At 52.0% G+C, this 13,303-nt stretch overlaps 1 protein-coding gene across 1 annotated transcript; it reads left to right on the forward strand.

Annotated features, from left to right (window-relative positions):
* Nucleotides 1–70: 70 nt before the first annotated feature.
* Nucleotides 71–5,607, forward strand: UTP11 (UTP11 small subunit processome component). Its single transcript, XM_021554750.2, has 8 exons — nt 71–171; nt 332–393; nt 943–1,045; nt 1,289–1,402; nt 2,958–3,051; nt 3,255–3,385; nt 4,647–4,757; nt 5,315–5,607. The coding sequence occupies exons 1-8, from the start codon at nt 109–111 to the stop codon at nt 5,396–5,398; spliced, it is 762 nt and encodes a 253-aa protein (XP_021410425.2). The 5' UTR covers nt 71–108; the 3' UTR covers nt 5,399–5,607.
* The last annotated feature ends 7,696 nt before the right edge of the window (nt 5,608–13,303 follow it).

Consider the following 13,303-nt stretch of genomic DNA (forward strand, 5'->3'; position numbering starts at 1 on the left):
CGGCGCCGCCAGGCGGGGGCGCGCGCGGCCCGCCGGGGCCGGGCCCCGCCCGTTCCGGCGCGCGCGCACGCGCGGCCCGGCCCGGCGCTCGGGGCCGCCGTCGCAGCCATGTCGGCCGCCTTCAGGAAAGCCGCCAAGGCGCGGCAGCGCCCGCACCGCGAGCGGGCTCAGGTCGGTGAGCCGGGCCGGGCCCCTGGCGGAGCCCTCCGCGCTGCCGACCCCCGGGCCCGCCGCTCCGGGCCCTCCCCGCTCCCTCCCGGCGCTCTCCCCCTCACGCTCCCCGTCCCCCTCACGCTCCCCGTCCCCCTCACGCTCCCCGTCTCTCCCGTAGCCCGCCGCCCGGACGAAGCTGGGCTTGCTGGAGAAGAAGAAGGACTACCGGCTCCGCGCCCAGTGAGTGCGGCCGCGGGGGGCGGGCGGCGCTGGGTGCCTGTCCCCCCGTCCAGAGGGTTTCCCCCCAATCCAGAGGGTTTTCCCCCAGTCCAGAGGGTTTTCCCCCAGTCCAGAGGGTTTTCCCCTAGTCCAGAGGGTTTTCCCCCCAATCCAGAGGGTTTTCCCCCCATCCAGAAGTTTTTCTCCCTGTCCAGAGGGTTTCCCCCATCCAGAGGGTGTCCCTCAGTCCAGAGGATTCTTCCCCCCCCTCCCCCCCCCCCCGTCCAGAGGGTCTCCCCCCATCCAGAAGGTTTCCCCCCAATCCAGAGGGTTTCCCCCCCAATCCAGAGGGTTTCCCCCCCCATCCAGAGGGTTTCCCCCCCATCCAGAGGGTTTCCCCCCCCATCCAGAGGGTTTTCCCCCCATCCAGAGGTTTTCCCCCCATCCAGAGGGTTTCCCTGCACCGTCTCCCATCTCTGAGCCTCTCTAGAAGGGACTCGGTGCCTCAGCCAGGGTGAACAAGGAGAAGCTGCTGAGCAGCTCGTGATTGTTGGTTTTATCCCCCTCCAGTGACTACCACAAGAAGCAGAATGCTCTCAGAGCGCTGCAGAAGAAAGCTCTGGACAAGAACCCCGATGAGTTCTACTTCAAAATGATACGTGCAGAGGTCAAGGTGAGAACCTCCACTGCCTTCAAGCAGGACTACCCTTTGTTGCTCTAAGTAACACTTTCCCCCCCTACCTTGTTCTGGTTTAAATTTATGACTTATTAGATAAACGACAAAATTTGGTTTGGTGCCTGTAGAAGGCTCTGAAGAAAATGAGGCAGAAGGGACAAAGTTCTGCTGTTAGCAGGCCCCACAGTGCTCTCCAGGTGGGATGGACTGTCTGTAAGTGCTGTGTTTGTCTGCTTGTAGGATGGAGTCCACGTAATAAAGCAGCCAAAGGATGAAATTACCCCAGAGCAGGTGAAACTGATGAGGACACAGGATATTAAATACATAGAAATGAAAAGAGTTGCAGAAGCCAAGGTAATAACTCATATTTTTAGTGTTTTCTAGTTTGCTCAGAATTGTTTTTTTACTGTGTTGTACTTGCTGGTGATGCTGGCTACTGTGTTTGTTCAGTGAAGTCTGATTTGTACAGTGCTGGAAAGGACAATGGAAGTGCCATTAGAGTGCTGGATGTAGAGCGTCAAGGTTTGATGGTAATAGAAAATGACACTGTGCATTGTTATAAAACAGTGATTTTTACCTAAATTTCAAGACTTTATAAACGTTTTTCTGCTTAGCATGTTTGTAGTGAAATCATGGAATCCCTAAGGTTGGAAGAGTGCTCTCAGATCATGAAGTCCAGCTGTTCACCCATCACCAGCACCGTGGTCACCACTAACCTGTGCCCCCCCAGCTGCCACAGCCACACACCTTTTGAACACTTCCAGGGATGGCGATTCCACCATTTCCCTGTTCCAATGCCTGACTACCCTTTCAGGGAAGAAATTTTTCCCAATACCAAACCTGAACCTCCCCCAGCATATCTTGGAGCTGTTTCCTCTTGTCCTGTCACAGAACCACAGAATTAACTATGTTGGAAAAGACCTTTGAGTTCATCAAGTTCAACCTATGACCTAACACCACCTTGAAAGCCAGACCATGGCACTGAGCATCACATCCAATATTTTTTTAAACACCTCCAGGGATGGTGACTCCCCCACCTCCCTGGGTAGCTCATTCCACTGCCTAGAGATTTTTTTTTTCCTAAGTCCAGCCTAAACTTCCCCTGGCACAGCTTAAGGTCCTCTCATTCTGTCAGTGGTTGCCTGGGAGAAGAGATGACCCCCACCTGGCTACAGTGCCTTTCAGGGAGTTGTAGGGAGTGATCAGGTCTCCCCTGAGCCTCCTTTTCCCCAGGCTAAACAGCTCCCTCAGCCGTTCTCCATAGGATTTATGTTCCAGACTCTTCGCCAGCCTTGCTGCTCTTTGGGCACATTCAAGCCTCTCATTGTCCTTCCTAAATGGAACAGCCCAGAACTGGACACAGCACTCAAGGTGCAGCCTCACCGGTGCTGATCCAGGGGAAAACACTTGTAACTTGAGAGAGCTGAGTAACTGCACCCTGGCTACGCTCTCCTGTCAGGCAGAGAATGAGAAAGTCTCCCAGCTGAGGAGAATGGTTGTTGGAATATGGTAGGCTGGCAGTCCACAAAAATACCATCCTCTTCTGAAAGTGTTGCATGCTCTGATGTTGATTCACAAAACAGATTTCTCACTGGGGATAAAAAATCAAAGCCAGCTTTAAACTTTCCTCCATGCTTTTGCTGGTTCCATGGCAATCATTCCCCTTTGCCAAAGAGAGGACTCAGTTTTGCAGGTGGATGTGTGCGCTTTGCCTGGGTAGCAGCAGGAATCACTGTGACCCTCTGGAAGGGTTGTGAAGACAAAAACATAGGCTAGATGTGTTTTCAGAGATGAAAAAAGGAAGGAGGAGTTCAGCTGTTTGTAACCCCGAGGAACAGACAGAGATGTCCTCGGGGGAGGCTTGATTTTACTCGCTCCGGATTTGGCCAAACTTGGACTTTCTGTGCAGAAAATCGAGCGGCTGAAGGCAGAGCTCCACCTGCTGGACGCCGCGGGGAGCAGCGCGCGCCGGCACCTCTTCTTCGTGGACACGGAGCGGGAAGGTGAGACCTGAGCTTGTTCTGTCAGAAAAGAAACTCACTTTTATCTTTCAGGAATAAAAATTCAGGTGCTCTAGAAATCCCTCTTGGTTACTAGCTGAGGCATCACTTCTGCAGGAGTTGTGTTGCTGATTGTAGCAATGTGTTTGGAAGATTTCCTTATTTCAATTAGTTTATTCCTATTTTTTTTTTTTTTTAATGTATAGTTAAGGAGTTTGATATTGCTGCTCACCTGGACACCCTTCCTGAGCTGGTAGATAGAGTGCACAACCGACCAACCATTGCAACGCTGCAGAGAGAGGCAGTGAAGGGACCTACTGATCCTGTCCACCTAAAGGTACTGCTGCTGTTTGTCCTACTGACATGTACATCTTCTGTATGACAAGCACTAAAAAGGATTAATTGCACCATTGTGGAGGAGAACAAAACTGTGTTCTTAAAACTTATTGGTGACACAAGGCAGTAGTGGATGTCACTTAATCACCAAGTGACTGCCTGGAGCCTGCAGTCACATCTTCTAGACTAACACAGTACTCTTTTACTGCATCCCAGTCCACTGTGAGTGGACCAACATAAGTTGTGAAATACAGGCCAGAAAAGAGATATTTCTCCTCTGTAAAAGAACATATACCTATGGGACTATCTTTTTATTAGACTGCTGTAGTTTCAGGTGTAATTTTTTTCAGCATCCACTGTTAAGTCTTTTCTCACACTTCCCCAAAACCCCTTGCACTCCTGAATTAGGTAAATAGGAAGAAGCTTATTCCAACACAGATGTCTCTGTTGCAATGTTCCTGATCTTGCAGTATTTTTCAGTTTGGTTCTGAGCCCAAAGTGGCTTGAGATTTGTCTCCTCACTTTCCTTCCTAAAGCCATTGAAGCTATAGTCTCACTTCCTGGCTTTCCCAGTTTGTACTCTTCCATGATTCTTCAGCATGAATTGCTTATGCAATCAGCTTTGATTCTGATGTTTTAGTATCACACAGGTAGCTACAGTTGGCTTTACTACTGTAGATTCTGCTTAGGTAATTCAGATTTGTTGGAAAGTCCTCTGAGTACAAGTTGGTTGTGTGTAAGGTAAAAATAGTTGTCTTAAAATTGCCGACTGGTGAATTTTTAACCTGTTTTTTCTGACTCAGATGTCAGATAATAAACACCCTGTGGTCCCTTTCCTCCTGCCAGCTGTCTCAGTTTGACTTGTCAGGAAAGCAGTTGGACGAGTCGTAGACTGACTAGTTTTCTCCTAAATGTCTGAGTCATATTTTAAGCGTGTTGGGATCTGTTCTCCTTAATTTAATTACTTAAATCACACCTGCAGGAATACTGTTCCTGTGCTGGGAAAGCTATCCACTCTCATTAGGCAAACTTGACCCAACAAGTTGCATTTTGAGAGGCCTCTGCAGGCTCTGAGCACTTCAGGAATTGGTCTCTGGTCTGTCATTTTTTTTTTTTGTTTTCCATCCTCTGGATAAAGTGGATTTTCATTAGGAAGTCAAATTGCCTCATTTCTTGCATTTGACATTGAAATTCAGAGGATTTAGACCACAATGTCTTGTTCATCTCTGTCTTAAACCAGCTTTTTTTTTCCTTGTTTCCAGAAATTAGCCCAGCAGAGGAAGAACCAGTATGACCTCCTGAGGCAGCGCATCGAGAGGGAGAAGGCCATGTTTGTCATCTCCCAGAAAATCCAGACACGGAAGGATCTCCTGGTGAGGGGTTTGGTTCTGTTCTGTTCAGGTCATTAGGTCTGGTCTTGTGTGTGTTGTATATGTTGTATTTGTTTCTTCATTCTGGTTTTATAGTGACACCTGCAGATAACTCCTAAAGATAAGTAATCCTCTTTAATATGGAAAAGCGAGGAGATGAAGCATTCCAGTAAATTATATCTGCTAGTCCAAGTCTCTCCTTGTCAGCAAGGATAAAGACTCAGCTGTAAAATGGTCCTCACAAGGAGCTCAGAATAGTGTCACTAGGAGTCAGAAGCAGGGAACCTTTTCTGTAAGTTACGAGAAGGTCTTAAAAATCCAGATGACCACAGAAATTCTTTGTCTCAATGGGACTTCTGTTCTCTGGTGCTTGTGAGCAAAGCAGATTGTGTCTGACACCCTGAAGGGGAAAAGAGCAGATAAAAATTATAATCCCCACCTAAACAGTGCAAAGTGACCATTTTTCTTTTGTGGTCAGACCTAGGGATTCTCTGATTTATGTGGGTGTGGGTTTTTCTCCTTGCATGACAGCAAATATTTGTACTTGTTCTTTTTTCCAGGACAAAACTCATAAAGTAAAGGTGAAGAAAGAAACAGCGACTGGTCCAGCTATTTACAAATTCAAGTTTCAGAGGAAACGTTAGCCATTTCACAGAATAATTGTTACAATCTTTGCTCAGAAAGGAGGAGCCATATCTCTTGGAGAGGGAAGGTGCCAGCCTGCGTTTGTCTGCAGCTCAGCACTTTGCTGAAACAAATCACTGTGGGCCTGTGGCAGCCATCAGTGTGTTTCATCTAATTAATTGATTAATAAATCAGAGTTTGTTCTGTTGATGTTGATGGTGGGAAGCCATGAGATTTGCCTAAGTGTCCTGGTAGGATGCACCATAAACAATCAGTGAGGTCCTAGTGGGGTGTTAGGGAGGTGGGTTAAGCACAGCCCAGGGACAGGGAAGGTACTTGGGCATTGTCAGCTCTGGGGCTGAGCAGGACCTGTCCAAACCTGAGGGTGCAGCTCAGCTTTTTCAGCTGTCTTCAAGCAGGCTAGAGGTGAATTACTCTCTTAATTCCCCAGCATCCCCCAATCCCTCTCATTTCCTATTTGCACTATTCCATCGTGTGCTTTTCCTCCAGAGTTGCTTCAGTTCAAACTGAGGCAGTGCCAAAGTTCTGTGTAAGGGGAGACAGTGCAGCAGCCGAGTGTGGGACAGGAGTTTGTCCTCTGGGTTTTCCTTGGGCCGGCTGCACTGCCAGGGGTGGGGGATGTGCAGACACATCCTGAGTGTCCTGAGCAGCCCAGGCACGTTCAGAGAAGCCTCCGTGTGAACATTCCTCTTCTTATCTCTCCATCGCCCTGTTGCTGCCAGCAATAAACACATGGTCTGCAAGTGGGGGAGAAGAAAAAGATGCTCTTCTCAGGCCCTACCTACTTTGGAGCTTTTCCAGCAGCTGGGTGATGAAACGGTATGTTTTTATGTGCTTAAATGCAGCTTCAGACGTTTTTCCTGCCATCGCAGAGATAACTGGGGAGAAAATTTTTCAGGGGAGCATTCATGGAGTTCTGCAGAACCGGGAGACTGCGGATTCTGTAGGGGCCGGGTGAGCGGGAAGGGAAAACAAAGCCCTGTGTGTGAGAACGGTTCGGTTCGGTTTGGTTCACTTGAGTGAAAGGAAAACAAAGCCCCGTGTGTGAGAACGGTTCGGTTCGTTCAAGCAAAAGGAAACAAAGTCCTGGGTGTGACAAGTTCCGGTTCGGTCCGGTGTGCTCAAGCAAAAGGAGAGCAAAGCCTCGCGTGTGAGGATGGCTCAGCTCGGATTGGCTCAGTCGGGCTTGGCTCGGCTCCGTCCGGTCCGGCTCGGTCTGCCCTGGCTCGGCTCAGTTGGGCTCAGCTCGGCTCCATCCAGCCCGGCTCGGCCCGGCTCGGCTCAGACGGGCTCGGCCCGGCTCGGCTCAGTCGGGCTCGGCTCGGCTCGGTTCGGTTCAGTAGGGCTCGGTCCGGCACGGCTCGGCTCGGTTCGGTTCAGTCGGGCTCGGCTCGGAGCAGCCGCAGTGCCGGGCCGGGCCCGCAGGGGGCAGCAGCGGCGCGCGGCGCGGCCGAGCCCGCCCGGGGCTCCGGAGCTCCCGCGGTGTCCCCGGGAGTGTCCCCGCACACTCGGGAGTGTCCCCCCGCACCTCGGGAACGTCCCCGCACACTCGGGAGTGTCCCCCCGCACCTCGGGAACGTCCCCGCGCACTCGAGAGTGTCCCCCCGCACCTCGGGAACGTCCCCGCGCACTCGGGAACGTCCCCGCGCACTCGGGAGTGTCCCCGCACACTCGGGAACGTCCCCGCGCACCTCGGGAGTGTCCCCGCGCACTCGGGAACATCCCCGCACTCGGGAGTGTCCCCGCGCACTCGGGAACATCTCCGCGCACCTCGGGAGTGTCCCCGCGCACTCGGGAACGTCCCCGCGCACCTCGGGAACGTCCCCGCGCACCTCGGGAACGTCCCCGCGCACTCGGGAGTGTCCCCGCACCTCGGGAACATCCCCCCGCGCACCTCGGGAACGTCCCCGCGCACTCGGGAACATCCCCGCGCACTCGGGAACGTCCCCGCGCACTCGGGAACGTCCCCGCGCACTCGGGAGTGTCCCCGCGCACCTCGGGAACATCCCCGCGCACCTCGGGAGTGTCCCCGCTGTCTGTCACGGGAGGTCTCTTTCAGACTAAGGTTTAAACAGATACATATTTAATCCTTGCCCTTGATTAATCGTACCTGCGCCCAGGGCGTTGCTGCTGGACGGGAGAGGAAAGCAGCAGTTGTGCTGGGGGAGCCTCCAGGAGTTCCTGCAGCAGGAATTGAACAGCAGCGACCTGGCCAGGCCCAGCGGTTGCCTCTGCCCACCTCTGTCCCAGCGCAGAGCCAGTGCTGCCCTGGGCACAAGTGCCCATTCCCCAGAACATTCCCTCTTCCCGCTTGGCAGTGAGGTGTTGCGGATGCACCGGGCAGCTGCGAGGCTTTCTCTGAGCAGGCACTGGCCACACCGCTCCTGCAGGGGTGGCGGTGTCCGCTGGCACCTGGGAGCTGAGTTTGGTCATCTCAGGATGGGGCTGGGGAGCAAAAGTTGTGCCTGTTGTGATTTACTTTTCCCTGGGAAACCAGAGCAGTGTTACATCTGTGCTGGTCACACTGAGCAGGCTTCTTGCTGGACCCTGACCTCCAAAGCGTGAGTAAAATCCCATAGCCTGTGGAGTGGTGTATCAGCTTGTGGCCACAACAGACTAAAAGGAGGTGCCAGCTCTTGTGCACAAACATTTTCCAGCTATTTCTGCCTGCAATGATGAAGGATTTGGCAGGTACTGATCTCTGAACTTCTATGTTAGCAGACAGGGCTGACTCACACCTGCTGCCCTGTAGAGTTCCCAGTGGCATCCAGGAAAAAAAAATCCACACCTTCTCAAAGACCTTGCTCTTTGACTCCCAAAGCCTTTAGCTTGGTATCCTCATACTAAAGCACTGAAATGTTTCTGCAAGCACCTTGTAACTGACTCCAAAAGCCAGCCCACTGGGCCACAGCTCAGGATTTAAAGTGAGACAGGAGTGGGATCAGCCATCCTCTAGCTGGGCCCTCGTGGGGAAGGGCAGCAAGAAAATGCCCACAGCTATTTTTTGTTTGTGATAATTATAGCATCAAAAGCTGAACCAACAGGTTCTTTAGCAAGGAGATTCCCTGCAGCTTGAAAGATACAGATATCAAAATTCTCCAGATTCACAGCTCAGGTTTTAGGTGACTCAATAATATTGTGCCATATAATAATTTGTGTAATTCCTTGTTCAAGTCCTGAAGAACTCAATTGATAATGACTTCTATAAATGTTAATAGCTGACTACACTTGCAGGATTTTCTCTAGGCTGAGGCAGCAATATATTTTACTAGCAGGAGAACCATCAGCAGCCCCTAGGCTTCTCAGGTGCTTTCCTGTAGGCTCCATTTTCCAAGACTGGAGAGCACAGTGGGGTCCCTGGGGCATGGCAACAGAATCTGCCTTGCCTGGGGAGGCTCTGGATCACCCCAGGACAGCCACTGTGGGGTGTCCATCAGTGGCCATGTGCTGTGGCAGCCAGAGGGACCCCCAGCACCTCTGGAGGACCCCCAGGCCGCGTTCTTTGAACAAAGGAGAGCAGGGAGGCTTGGTCCCACCCATCCCAGTGCTGCCCTGTGCCTCACCATCTGCCCACCACTCGCCTCTGCAGCATCCCTCTGCTCACCCTGCAGGTGCTGCCAGCCCAGGGCCAGCAGTGGCACTGGGGGCTGGTGCAGGTGTCCCCAGCTGCAGGACTGGCTGCCCTGGTCCTGCTGTTCCCCAGCATCCTACAGCCAGGTTCAGCTGAGGTGTCTTGCCCAAGGGCACCAAGGAGAAAAGGGTGGTGAAGTTCCTCCACTCAAGCCTGAGCAGCTTCACAGCAGGGAGTTGAAAGAGCAGAATGTAAATCAGGAATGACTAATTGCTGCTCAGCATGGCTGCCCTGAACCTCTCTGTTCCACAGCTCCTTGGCCACTTGGACCTTTGATTAGGAGCAACACGGGGCTGCTGATGTCTGGGGAGAGCCTGGGCACAGGGTGCTGTCCCCTTCTTGCTGCCACACCTGGACACAGCCTCCCACTGCCTCCAAACAAAACCTTCCTCTCCAAATCCCATGGCAGGAGGTTTCAAATTAATAAATACCCGCTGCTGCTTCTGTTGTGAGATGCCAGGCATCAAGAGTGAACCCAGGGCTGGGCAAGGTGAGAGCAGCAAATATTTGCTTTGTTGTCTCACAGTTGGGTACCTGAAGCCGTTAGTGCCTTGAGAGAGCCCAGGTGAGCAGCGTTGCTTCCAGCAGGCAGGAGCCCATTATTTAGTGAGAACCTATTCCCAGGATGTCCCTGCCTTGGCAGACCTAAAGACTGCAATAGTGAATTAGTGCATACAGATCATCATTTACTGAAATGCAAGCCCCGATGCACCTTTCTAGGGAAGCACTAATTTATTATGCATTGTTATTAGCTGCAGCAGGGCCTTCATTAGAGCTAGAGTTAAGGTCTGTTTTGGCTGCCTCATCAGCATCAGTGAACTGCGTCCCTGCGAGGTTTGATACAATTTAATTAACCTAATTAAAAGCTCTGATTGCAGAGATGATTGGGGTAGAGCCAGCAGCAACTGCATATTTATAACGAGCTAGAAGGTGTGGGACTGGAGCCAAATGATATGCATCTCTAATGAGCTGGTGCTATTGAAGTGTGGATTTGGAACACTAACATTTATTTTTGGCAACAATGGCCAGTTTATCTTCATGATAGGAACGATCACGGGTTGATTGGGTGTAGCAGGCAGCTCAGCACTGCGCTCCCTGGCCTCCTCCACACCACTGGCAGGCACACACGAGCACCCACAGCCCCCACTGCTCTCCCCCCACGCTGCCAACACCTTCCCCTGCGGGCACAGCAGCCGGGGCTCGCCCTTCACACACAGCCTGGGGGGCACAGCCTGCCCCAGCCCCACCAGGCAGTCCCAGGAAGCCCTGGAAGATGCCAGCAAATTTCCCTTCCCCAGCCACCGTTTCCTGCAGCTCTCCCACCCCACCTTCCCTCTCTCCCAGCCCTCCTGCCCCACAGCCAGGCTGGCTCCTGGTGCAGGTACCCACCTGAGTTACTCCTCCAGGTATCAAATACTCCATGCCCTGATGTGCTGGGCACCAGGCACCCGTGCCCAGATAACAGAAAGCACCTGGAGCAGGGGTCAGCCCCAGCACTGGGGCTCCAGGGCTGCTGCTGCTGGGCTGTGAGCACCAGCCCCTGCCCCTGGCTGAGCCACAGAGCCAGAGCCTCCTGCCCTCCTGTTTAGTGACAGAGAGGCTGCCAGGCCCTCACCCCCAGCAGCTGTGTCAGGACACGGGGGTTCCTGGCAGCCCAGGTCAGGGAACCCATTTCTGGGCTGCAGCAGCTGCCATCTCACAATGCCCCTTCTCTCTCCACATTTCAAGCTGCTAAGAGGAGTCAGGGGTCCAGTGCAGCCAGCAGCAGCAGTGGGATGTCCCAGGCATTCTCAGCAGCCAAGGAACAGCAGCCAGTCTGCTGAGCCACTTGGAAAATTTGATCCATGCTAATTATGCTGAAAAAAGCTCTTCTGATAATGAGTATGAAATGGAAGCGTAGCTAATACTCATCTCTGAGTGCCATTAATCTTTAAAACTGGAACAATAAGTGAAAACACTGCAGGGCATATGAAGCAAGGTGTGATTCACATCTGCTCCTCCGTGGCCGCCTGATTTATTGGCACAAGGCAACTTTCCTGCACTGTTTCAACAGAGCTGCATTACATAACACCACGGACTGCTTTGCTCCCCTTGCCTTCCCAATCAAAGTGTCTCCTCAGAGGTTTTCATGATCTTCTGTCCTTTCCTGGGACACCTCAGGAGCACAGGAGATGAGTCCTCCAAAGCCAGGTCTTGGCCTCTCCAGAGATGCTTCTTTTCTCCTGGTCATGCCCTGTGGCAGCAGGGACGTGGTTCTGCAGCCTGGCTATACTGGGTATACTGGTGGGGCTGGGCAGGAGAGACCCCCAGGCTGCTCTGTGCAGCCAAGGGGGCTGGAGGGGGGATGGGGACAGGGGGATGGAGGCTCCCTCTCCATTCCTGCTGGGCCAGGTGCTTGCAGGTGCAGCCCTGAGAAGCACCTGGGGTACCTGACCTCTCCCTGCGCTGCACAGACACTGCTGCTGAGCCCAGGCTCTCCACGACCTCTGCCACTCACACACATGCATCCATCTCACTTCTGGTGCCTTTTATTTTCAAATAGCTCTCTCTGGGACTCGCTATCTTTTATTTAAATTGTGGATTTGCTGAAGTGACCTTTTAGCTGGCTCTGAGGAGAGATGGGGAGCAGCTCCCTGCTGCAGTCCCAGAAACACTGCCGACCCTGTGGCTTTGAACAAGTTCAAAGCTTCTCTTGCCTTTTGGCCATACCCCTCAGTAGTGCCTTTGCATGGATTTTTCTCCCACACTCCTGAAAAGACATCATCAGAGACATTTCCCCTCATGGGCTCTTTAATATTTACAATGACTTTGTGAATAGATAATATATTCCACCTTTTTTTTTTTTTTTTTTTTTTTTAGCCTTTTAAAAGCACATGCTCCTTGTGCAGCTGGAGGAAGCAGTGGATGCTGTGTGCTGGCTGCCTTTGAGGCTGGCAGGACAAACAGAGCTGGGGGAGATGAGGATTGCCCTGAGCCTTGCTCGCTGCCTGCCCACAGCTCCTGGCACAGACCTGGGGTGGCCCTGCCGAGTCTCCTGCTGCAAAAGTCCTCAAACCTTCCTCCCTCTACTGAGCCCAAAGCTGATCCTCTTGGTAGCTGGAAGACAATCCAAATGCAAAACAAAATGCTTCTAAAAACTGTCCCATAGATTGCCAAGCATCTTATAAAGGCTGGCCATGGGCTTAAGTACATCAAAATCATGTGGATGCTTTTTGTCAAAATCGTTCTAAAGCAGGCAGGCAGCAAGCAGCTCACAACCCAGAAGTGTCATAGATGTACTCGGGAATGCTTGTCCATAATTTTGTTTATTCCAGGCTGCAAGTCCAGGAGGGACTGTCAGATCCTGTGTTTTGATTGTCTCTGTGCTGCCATCGCTGCTCTTCACTCAGACAGCCAGCACCAAGTCCAGCAGCTCCAGCTGGGCTTTGGTTTGTCAGGAAGGGCTCCTGGTGGCAGAGAAGGGGAAAGGTGCCTTGGTGTTCCCAAGAGCTGGACTGAGACCTCTGGGGCAGGGGAAGGCAAGAGCTCTATGATTCTTGGCTTTTTCACTTGGACATAAACTTCTTCCTTGTTGGAACTCAAAATGTCCCTCAAACATTTTTGGAGGTACCAGGCCCAGGTCAGAAGCATTTGAGACCCTGGCAGGCAGCTGCAAACAGCTGTGATTTTTGGATTTGAAATGTGGAATGATTTACCAACCTTGCAGGAAGAACAAGAAGTCACAAAAGTTTAGATATTATAGTAGAAGTAGTCACAAAGTAGAGGGAAGAATTTTTTAGTGCTGTACAGGAGGGTTTTAATGCCTGTACAGGTTTTTTTTTTTTTTGGTTCTGTACATGGGAGTCAGATGTTTTAAGATGGAGGGATTTGGGCCTGTCCTGTCCTCCCTCTTTCTCCTTCCTTACCTCCATGTTCTTGGTGATGTTGGCACTCACAGGTTGGTTTAGAGTAGAAAAGCACCATTTAATATAGGTAATAGGCATTGGGGAAAAACTGTACCCATGTAACACGTAATGTCCCATATAAAAGACAGCAGCAGCCCTGGCGGGGAGAGAAGAAGCAGTCGGGGTCAGAGAGGATGTCAGGGTGTGTGTGTGCCTCTGCCTGAGCTGTGAGCAAACCACAGCAGCCCCAGAAGAAAATCTTTGAGATAACTTGCAATAAACTGCCTTGAGACCCAACAACAGAGATTGCTGAGCCTTTCTTTGGAATCCTGGGTTGGAGGAGGGATTTTTCCACCACACGGAGCCCCAGACCAGGCCGGGGTTCCATC

The sequence above is a fragment of the Lonchura striata genome, chromosome 26, assembly GCF_046129695.1.
Source record: "Lonchura striata isolate bLonStr1 chromosome 26, bLonStr1.mat, whole genome shotgun sequence".
Taxonomy (NCBI): Eukaryota; Metazoa; Chordata; class Aves; order Passeriformes; family Estrildidae; genus Lonchura; species Lonchura striata.